Below are 10,832 nucleotides of genomic sequence, written 5' to 3'. Positions count from 1 at the left end.
TTTCTCCCGTATGAGATGACAATCAATCTCGATGTGCTTTGTTCGCTCATGGTATACCGGGTTCGAGGCGATGTGAAGTGCTGCTTGGTTATCACAAAATAAATTGGCAGGATGTGAATGCATGATCCCCAAATCTTGCAGAATTGTTCTTAACCAAATAATCTCGCAGCAGGTAGTGGCCATGGACCGATATTCAGCTTCTGCACTAGAGCGTGATACTGTGGTTTGTTTCTTGGTTTTCCAAGAAATTAATGAACTCCCAAGGAAGATACAATACCCAGTAACTGATCTTCGAGTGTCACGACACCTAGCCCAATCTGCATCACAAAAGGCATTTAGTTGGGTTGAGCTTTCTGCTGAGAGGAAAATTCCTTGTCCAACTGTTTGTTTTATGTAACGTAGAATACGATGGGCTGCTTCTAAGTGTGGCACTCGTGGTTTGTCCATAAATTGACTTAAGACATGAACTGCATATGTCAAGTCTGGACGTGTAATAGTTAAGTAGATTAATCTCCCAACTAGTCTTCGGTATGATGATGGATCACTGACATATTCTCCATCTGATTTGCTAAGGGACAAGTTTTGTTCCATAGGGAAAGTGGCTGGTTTCGCACCGAGGTACCCAGCATCCTCGAGTATTTCAAGAGCATACTTTCGCTGTGAAAGCACAATACCCTTCTGGGATCGTGCAACCTCAATACCAAGGAAATATTTCAATTGTCCAAGGTCCTTTAATTTGAATTGGTTCTTCAAGGATATTTTAACATGTTCGATTTCTTGTAAGTCGTTCCCTGCAATGATGACATCATCTACATATATAAGAAGGGCGATAAATTTACCATTCTGGGATCGGACGAACAAAGAATAATCTGCCTTTGATTGCATAAAATTGGCTTGCTTTAGAGCGGTGGAAAGCTTAATGAACCATTGTCGTGAAGCTTGTTTGAGACCATATAATGATTTGTGGAGTTTACAAACTCGAGTCTCCCCCTTTCGTTCGAGGCCAGGAGGTAGCGACATATATACGTCTTCGTCGAGGTCCCCATGCAAGAAGGCATTGTTGACATCTAGTTGATGAAGATGCCATTGCTTGGTTGAAGCTAACGCAAGAAGTAGGCGAACAGTTACAAGCTTTGCTACAGGGGCAAAGGTTTTCTGGTAATCTAGCCCTTCAATTTGATTATACCCTTTTGCCACTAATCTGGCCTTGTAGCGTTCAACTGTCCCATCTGCCCGAAGTTTGATTTTGTAGACCCATTTGCATCCAATTGGCCTCTTTCCAGGCGGTAATGGTACAAGGGACCATGTGCCATTGACGTTGAGTGCATCAAGTTCTTCTCGCATAGCAACCTGCCACTTTGGATTACGAGCGGCTTCTACAAAGGTGTTTGGCTCCTTTTCAATTGAAAGGGCGGTGGTAAAAGCACCATGTTTAGGTGATAATCTAGCATATGACAAGACGTTGGTTAATGGGTAGAGGGTACCTGTGGTTTTGGCCAACACGGAGTTCGATGTTGGTGGGTGTCTTGAGGGAAGAGAAATACCAACATGATACTCACGCAAATAGCTAGGCATTTTTGTTGTTCTTATTGATCTTGGTGATGGTATTTGTTGGTCTAGAGTTGCAGGTTGTTCTGAGGAGAAATTTGAAGGTGGGGTAGTCTCTTCAGAGGGGATTTCATTGTCTTGAGAAGATGAAATATTTTCTTGAGGTAATTCATCGAATGAAGGCATGTCAGTGTGGATGGTGAAGTGCGGAATTGAGCCTTTATCTGTAGCGAAAGAAGGGGAAGGAAAAGTGTTTTCATGGAAACGAACATCTCGTGATACAAAAATCTTCCCAGTTGAAAGGTCATAGACTCTATAACCCTTTTGTGCATATGGATATCCTAAGAAAAGACATCGAATGGCTCTGGGATCAAACTTGTTTGGTCGTTGATGATGTGTTGAGGCAAAACAAAGACACCCAAACACACGCAAATGATCATATGCTGGTTTTGTTTGGAAGAGCATTTCAAAAGGAGTCTTTCCATGGAGAAGGGGTGTTGGTGTTCTGTTGATTAGGTAGGTGGCAGTTAGGATTGCATCTCCCCAAAATTTTTTGGGTAAATTAGCTTGAAACAATAAGGCTCGGGCTATGTTGAGTAAGTGACGATGTTTTCTTTCGGCTACACCATTTTGTTGTGGAGTGGAGACACAACTTGATTGGTGAATGATGCCTTTGTCGAGATAAAAATTCCTCAATATGAATTCAGGACCATTATCACTTCGAATGATTTTGACTTTTAGATTGAATTGTGTTTCAACGAGATTTATGAACTTGATGATGTATGAGTGTGTATCTGATTTATGGTTCATCAAATAAGTCCATGTGCATCGAGTATAATCATCAACAATTGTGAGAAAATACCGCGCTCCAGTGATTGAAGGAACTTGGTATCCTCCCCAAATGTCAACATGAATTAATTCAAAAGGTGTTTTTGAGCTAATGGAACTTGTTTGAAAAGGTAAACGAGTTTGCTTAGCCAATGGACAAATTAAACAATCAAAAACATTACTAATATTCTTGTTTATAATTGGAAAAGGAAACAAGCTGGAAACTTTATTTGATGGGTGGCCTAGACGTTTATGCCAGAGATTTGGAGATGGTGAAGTAAAAACATTGCACTTGCTCTTTTGTGAAAATTTACTAATGGAAATCATATTTAATTTGAAGGAGGGGACACATAAAGCATTTTGTAGAACAAACTCAGCAAAATGGATGTTGCCTATGTGTGTGACACTTGCAGTAGCCCCGTTAGGCAAGTGAACTTTCGATTGGTGACATTGGATTTTGTAATAAGTAGGTTGACTGAATATATCATGTGATCTGTGGCTCCTGTGTCAAGAATCCAGCTTATTTTTTTACGAAAAACAGAGGTAAAAAAAATTTTACCTAAGATATCACTCATGGTTGATGTACTGCCAACATGATTAGCCATGGAATTAGATTTGTTCTCTGCAAGTAGTGATATGAGGCTTTGATATTGTTCAGTTGTAAGGGTGAATGGTGCAGGACTCGTTATCCCCATGGTTGGCTTTGGGAGCAAAATTTTTCCGTTCAGATTTATTGCCCGCTAGATTGGTCCTTTGTAACTTCCTACAGTCATTGATGGTGTGTCTCTGCCATCCACAATAATCGCATTTGAGATGTGCTCGACATGTGTCTGAGGTATACCCAATTTTGTCACATTTTTCACACTTTAAATGAGGATTTTTAGGTGTGAAAACATTCTCAGGTGCGTTATTCTTCACGCCAAAAGCTGAAGCTTCCGGCTTCAGCGCATTTACATTGTTCATGTCGTGCTGCTTTTCATCTTGGAGCACGGGAGAATGTGCCTTGCTGACATTGGGAAGGGGATCCATGAGCAAAATTTGTCCTCTTATACTAGTGTATGTTTCATTAAGCCCCATGAAGAATTTCATGGTTTTTCTGATTTTGCTGATCCTGCATCACTTCCTTCATGACACCACACATATATTTAGGAATGTTATGGAGGGTGTCACGTTCGTCCCATAGGCCTTTGATCTTGGTGTAATAAGCTCCAACTGTCATATCACTTTGCTTGCAATCGTGGATGGCTTCTTCGATATGGAAAATATGAACGCTGTTGGTACAAGAAAAACATTCCTTCAAGTCGAGCCAGATTTCATGGGCACTGTCGTTATATATTATACTTGCTCCAATGTCTTCTGCAATTGAATTAAATAACCATGCCTTGACAAGGTTGCCTCCATTGTTGAAGTTCTGCGGTGGACGTCTCTGGTGGTTCTTGGACGGTGCCGTTGACAAAACCTTCTTTGTTTTTGATGTTGAGAGCCATCAACATGGCACGACTCCAAGAATTGTAGTTTTCTCCATTCAGCGGTTGCGTAACAAGCACGAGACCAGGTTGATCTGAGTAGTGGAGAAAAAAGGGGTCGTTCGGATTATTGAATTTGCTAAATTCAGGTTTTGCTGAATTTTGAGTTTCGTCTGCCATGTGTTTTGGCTTAGAAAGAAGATAGATGGGGTTTTTGCGTGGAAGAAGAGATGGTAAGACTCAAAATCGTGTTTGCTCTGATACCATGTTAAAACTCAGAATAATGTGGTGGAATACACACTTTTTCATTAATATGAATAAGGTTATAAATAACCCTTACAGTAATCTTGTAAAAAGAAAAATAATAAAAGGTAAATGATATGAAAGGAAGGGTATAACACTTAATATCTCTAATAATTAATTCACATTAATTATTAGGAGATATAGGAAATAACGTAAAATAGGGAAATAAATATCTCATTAATTCTAAGGAAATAATTTATTTACAAGAATAAATTATTTCCTATCATAACTCTAATTCTAAGGAAATAATTTATTTATAAGAATAAATTATTTCCTATCATAACTCTTAACAATATCAACCACCAAAACTTCAATTTTTACGCACAGATCACCCAATTCTTATGATTTTTTTTTTTGCATAGATTTGTGAGCTCTAAAAATTCCGACCGCTCCCCATGAATTGAGGAGTCGGGCCGCATTCTTATTGATATGCAATTAGTTTGATTGTGAATATATTGATATATTTTATGTGACATTTGATTTTTATAACTTAAAGTCAATCAGAAGTTTATCACCTTGACAAATTGTTGCAGTATGTGGATGAATTTTATTTTGAGTCTTTTTAAGTGATTAATTTTAACTTGAATTTTAGTTTATTATTTTTTAAAATTATAATTTAAGAGATTGACCCCTCCGGTTGAGAATTTTATCAACACGGTCATTATTGGGAAATTGAACATTTAACATTTTTATATTTGAAGGGGGAAGTTAATTTTGTCATTTTAGACTTTTAGGATATGAGTCCTGTCGACTCTTGTCCTTAAAAGAAGAAGGATCAGACTAAGTAATTTGGACTTGTGAATTTCTATTTTGGGATTTAGACGTTTTAGTTTAAAACTACTAAACACATCAACTCCAGTACTTGCGAGGAGGAGGATCAGACTAGTGGGTGTGACTTACAACCTTGTCCAATAGACAAGACAACCCGATTAACCTGCATAGCATTCTTGAAAACCTAGTTGTTGAGTATCTAACACATTGGTTAGAGCACATACAAAGTTTCATTTTATGTGTTTGGTTACTTTAAACAACTCTGCATGTTTTAAGGCAATACACATAATTTTAAAGCTTGAATCAAATCAATAATTGCCTTAAAAATGAAACAAATAAGATTGAAGTTATATGAATTTGCTTATTTAATTGAATACTTCGATGCATGGATATGCTCACTTTAATTTATTTGAAATACGTTTTTTTTTTTTTTTGCTTGCAAACATGTTACTAATCCGGTGACAAGACTTTCAAATAAAACGTAGCTCCTCAATTAGGGGTATTAGAATTTCAATTTAAGTTTAGCCCTATGAATTTTGGCACTTTGATTTTAAATTAGGCTAAGCCCCAAATATATTATCTTTCAAATTCTTATCTATAATTACACCTACATCATTTCTAGTGCGACGCCTACTTGAATACCAAAGCTTAAAACCTAAGGTATCAATCTCTTTAGTCTTTTCTCCCTCTTTAGTCTTTTCTCCAACTATTTAGTTTCTTTAATACATAAGATATTTATCTTCTTATAAATCATAATATCAAGTAATTTCATTTACCTGTGAGAGTATCTATATTACATGATCCTATCCTAATATTAATTTCTTATACTAACTTTTTTACCCACATCCGTCCGTAATGTGGGAACAATTACTTATTTGACATTACTCCCGTGCAGCGGTGTAGCGACCCTTGCACATTTTTCATTGTATTTAAGTCATAGAGCGCGTCGCTTCCAGAGGACGCCGCATCATTTACACAAGGCTTTCAAAAATTAATGTCATGATTTTTCGATAAATTTTATGTTGGCTGTCAACTATCTAACACAACCCACCCTCCACTTTTTATATCCGGGACTTGAGACCTAACAATAACAATATTAAATACCCTAAATTTTAAAATATTTAAAAAGCATTATGTTAAGTTTATGCTAGGGTATTGGGTGATCTTCTTCTCCTTGCGTGTTTGAAATGAAGGACATGATATTAGTTTAGATAATAGATATAAAAAAAAGGAAATATCAACATTTATATTGTATGTTTACTGTGTCATGCATCTATGTAAATTATTTTCGGTGCATAGCAGATTTTCTTTCTTTTTTATTTTTTTTAAAAGTCTTGGACTGCTGCAATGCCAAAATTCCATCCTTCCAAGTTATTACTTATTTTTCCTTTTATATTATTACATACAAGCACCTAAAACATGGAAAAATTATTGCATACGGTGTCCGATCTTGACCGTAGATCACGGTGATCTACGGTCAGAATTATTTCAGTTTTTTTTTTTAAAAATTTAGGTGGGACCCACCGAAATACATCATGACCGTAAATCAGGATCGAACACCGCACGCATCTCGCAAGATGCGTGCAGTGTCCGATCCCAATGGAATAATTTTTCTAAAACATGACTATTTACAAATCAATCATATCATCTTTTATAAATTTTTCAAATTCTCACTCAAATATCAAAGTTCTTGATAAAACCTCTGCTCATATTTTTTTCAGTTTTATCAAACTTTTAATAGTTTGATTATGACACACGTAGATACAACGATCAGATAGTTCAAAAATAACCCAAATGATTTATTTATAAAAAAAACAATTTCTTACCATTCTTCATTTTTTCCTTGATACTTCATAAGAGTTATGTGAACTCGGAGATTCGGGCCATCATGGCTCAATACATGCCATTGGACAATGATGACGCAGAAGCAACGCCCAATCGAATCCACCATTCTGATATTTGAAACATGCTGCAGTTTCATTGTGCTGAATTTCTTCCCGAGTTGTAAAGTTTTTTTTTTTTTTTTAATATATATAATAATGTATATTTTGAATTATATTAATCTTTTTGTGGTTTTATTATGTTAATTGAATGGGGATGTGCTGTGATAGAATAATGATTGATAATGTGAGATTTTAATGGAAGTTTTTTTCTCAATAATAAGGTGTTTGTCCACCCCATATGTGTTAATTTGACTCAGATTGATTCAAACTCTAGATAGATGTGACTTACAACGCACCTAGTGGAAGTTTATATATATATATATATATATCTTCATTATTTGTTAATTGATTGTAGCCTAATTGTTTAGTTTTTCTTATGCTTGATGTGGATTTCAACATTGGTGATTTATTAGCAAGAATTTATTAGTTTTGTTGGGGTAGTTTATTGTAAAATCATGATGGAGGGATAGAACTTTAAAAGCTGTGTATTATAATTTTTTTAATGAAAAAAATTCATATAAAAACTTTGCCAAGTTATCATCTTTTAACAGATGATTTTTAAAAATAATTTTTTATCACTGAAATTTCTAGAAGTTATAAGAATATATCAAGTAAATAAATGTGTTTAGAACTGTTGAGTATCACCCAACTGAACTGAAATTGCGCCTTTTGGATGTGGTTAACTAGAGGAAAAGAAAAATGTATGCAGAAGTTGATCATGATGGTCAAGATAGGGCTGTCAAAAAGGTTCGATGTTCGTGAATAACTAATGTTCGGCTCATGAAGTAATATATGTTAGAATGGTTCGTTAAGTGACGTGAAAACGATCATGTTTCTTAAGCTCGAAGTATAAACAAGCGAACATGAATAATTTTTTTCTTGGATCATGATAGGTTCATTTTAGCTCGAATAAGAATATTATATGTCTTTTTATATAATAATGTCATATATATTTATATATAAGTTCAAATCATTATAGTATTTGAGCCATGTGATTTTATGTTTTTTTTTATTATTGCATAAGAATGATGCAAATTTGAATTCAATATTTTACATTTTTCTTTTTATGATTAGTTTAATCGGACCAATTTCGAATAATCAAACGTGTCAATTTCAAACACAATTAATTTTTAATGAAATAAGAGCCAAACCTGAGCTCACGCAAGTTGCTTGTTTATAGCCCTACCCGCAAATGTGAGATACTAAACCAAAGGCCAAAACCACGGCAACAATCTCTCTCAAAATATTGCTCTCACTGCACTAGTAAGTTAGTAATTACTTGTTTAGGTAGGGAATTTTTTTATATACCTGTGATATGAAATCAAAGTAAAATTTTGGGCTGTATAAAAAGGTATATTTCACTTTTAAGTTAAAATAGGGACATTGTAGATGTAATATAAAACATTTGGGCTGTATAAAGATGAAAAAAACAAGGTTTAGGGGTTCAAATGTAAATACATAAGACTTGGTTGGCATGTAAATGCTGCAATTATTCATTCAACATGTTGAGCAGGAATTTTTTTCTTGAAGAATAAAAGTTGATTTGATTTTTCTTTTTATTTGAAGGCTAGCAAACATCTTTTTTTTTTTTTTTTCAAGAGAATAAAATGGGCTGATTATATAAGAATGAAGAACCCGCACTTCTTTGAACGGTTCTCTAGTGTTTCTCCAAAACTCGCTCGAACCCTCTTGTTTTTAATAACAAAAACATCTACCTATAAAGTATAACTTTTAAATATATCAACAACATTGGATAAAAAAAAGATAATAGTTTCAAAAGGGTTATACGACAGATAAGATGAAGGTCCAGTAGTTGGTCATTTCCTCCCACACTGAAAAGTTCTATGCTCAAAACCATCTACTCAAAAGAAGAAAATTTATGCCTAATTGACAGAAAGCTGCCAGTCTATCTCATATAAGGGCAGAACCAACATTATTTTGAGTAGTCGACAAAATCATCAAATAAATCATTTTTTTTTGGGGGGGGTGGTAGCATAATTACTAAATTGCCTAAACTACATAAATTTTTTTCTTTTACAATTTATATAGAGAAATTATAAATTTCACGAGGGGCAATCGCCCATTCTGATCCGCTCTAGATGCTGCCTGACAACTTTGATTCTTCTCAACTACAGAATTATTTTATGTCACATTCTTTGTTTCTTTCATTAAACAGATACTGCCAGCTAGTAAGATAATGCATCTTGCAAGAGTTAAAATTTAGAAATATCTCTCACACATATAAATTATTTTCAAGAGCTAGCTTTATCAATGCTAAACAACCTCAATGAATCAACAAACTAACCATGAAAGTAAAGATGTCTAACTAAAATTAAACTAGCAGAAAAACATCATCATACAAACGTTTTCACAATTTCAGAGAGAAACACAACTAGCCTTGAGAAAAACAAATAAAGAAACGCCGAAACTTATTTACTACTCAGGTGCCTAATTTTGAAAACAAATATAAAAGGTAAAAGACAAAGTCATCTTGTAGAACAAAACAAATCAAGAATGGCTCAGAAACTTGAAGTCAAAATAAAGCAAAAGACCGCTGAATCAGGAAATCAAAGAGTAAAATTTTGAACCTGAAGACAATCAGGAGAGCAGAAAGTCGGTAAAATTCATGCCCTGCTCATGTATTGTCCTGTTCTAGTATCTATCATTATCTCCTCACCCCTTTGCATAAACAATGGAACATTTACCACAGCACCCGTTTCAAGTGTTGCTGGCTTGGATCCTCCTGCAGTGTCAATCATTTATTCCTCCTAAGCTTAGAGAAATATATATTATGCTATGGTATAGAGAAAGTTAACAAGAGAAGAATATGCCAAGGATTCATCCGGTTCGAATTTTGCAAATCGTTGTTTAAAAGATGGAGAAGTTACTATATTCCATCATTTGATTGGGTGTAGTATGAAAATAATATGTATATTAAAGTACCATTGACAATTCTTCAAATCATCAAATGAGTGAAAAATAAATTAGGGGGCATGTACATTCACAGCACGCAATTCTTATGTATTTACATATCTCACACCTAAAATTTCATTTTTACACACAGATCACTTAAATCTCTTATAACATCACATAAAAAAATAGCACTTATAAGATTTTTTTAAAAGTGAAATACAACGTTTCATGCATAAATTTAAAGCGCCAAAGAGCTATGTATGTAAATATGAAAGCCTATGTGTGAGATATGAAAATACATAAGAATTGTGTGCTAAGTATATAGATTTCCCAATAAATTATCATTTACTAAAATACATTCTCTATCTACAAGTAACTGAATAGTCTCCAATCAAATCATATTTATTACCTTGTACAGTGTTACCTCTTACACCTGGATCAACATCAGTTATGGTTAGCTTAACAGCGATGGGAAGTTCAAAATCAATAACCTGCGATAAAAATATTTAAATCAGCCGGTGCTATTTTTAAGAGTGAATATCCATGCCTACAAAGTTACACAGCTTCAAACATTCAGATGCCCAAAATCAGCCAGAAAAATGAAATAGTAAACGTGGCATGCATTAATATCTATGGTGTCCATGGATGAGTATGAGGGTAGGAAATTGGAGTCCAAGTAAAGCCCAAAATACTAATGGAAAGACCCATCAACCCAACAACATAAGCCAATAGACAAGTATCATTACTTGTGTACTAAAGCTCAAGTAGGATTATTTTGTATCCAACAGATTAAAGTCGCTCTAAAATCATCCAAATCCTGTTCACGCTGCCCTCTCCCTCCCTCTTCCCAAACATAGTCTCTTGTATCAAAAACCCACTCAAATACACATAAACCCAATAAAAAACCACATGAATGCTAAATGAGACCCTTTTTTTTTTTCTTCAAAACGAATATGAACTGCCAAGATTATAGTTGACCATATACAATATTGGACAATTAAATCATAGAGAAACAATGAACTCCACGTCTCCAATAACACCTTTATTTTATTATATATAT

The 10,832-nt window shown here is 34.6% G+C and overlaps 1 protein-coding gene across 1 annotated transcript in view; it reads right to left on the bottom strand.

Moving 5' to 3' along the window:
• Positions 1–9,178: 9,178 nt before the first annotated feature.
• Positions 9,179–10,832, bottom strand: part of LOC110036637 (elongation factor P) — a 10,147-nt gene continuing 8,493 nt past the window's right edge. Inside the window, exons 6-7 of the mRNA XM_020741129.1 lie at positions 10,182–10,263; positions 9,179–9,602 (exon numbers count right to left, since the gene is read on the bottom strand). Coding sequence (XP_020596788.1) covers positions 9,484–9,602; positions 10,182–10,263 — 201 coding nt within the window. The 3' untranslated portion in view covers positions 9,179–9,483. The remainder of the gene's footprint in view (positions 9,603–10,181; positions 10,264–10,832) is intronic.

The sequence above is a fragment of the Phalaenopsis equestris genome, unplaced genomic scaffold (assembly GCF_001263595.1).
Source record: "Phalaenopsis equestris unplaced genomic scaffold, ASM126359v1 Scaffold209375, whole genome shotgun sequence".
Lineage (NCBI taxonomy): Eukaryota > Viridiplantae > Streptophyta > Magnoliopsida > Asparagales > Orchidaceae > Phalaenopsis > Phalaenopsis equestris.
The sequence above is the reverse complement of the archived record's forward strand: the minus strand, read 5'-3'. Positions and strand labels throughout refer to the sequence as shown.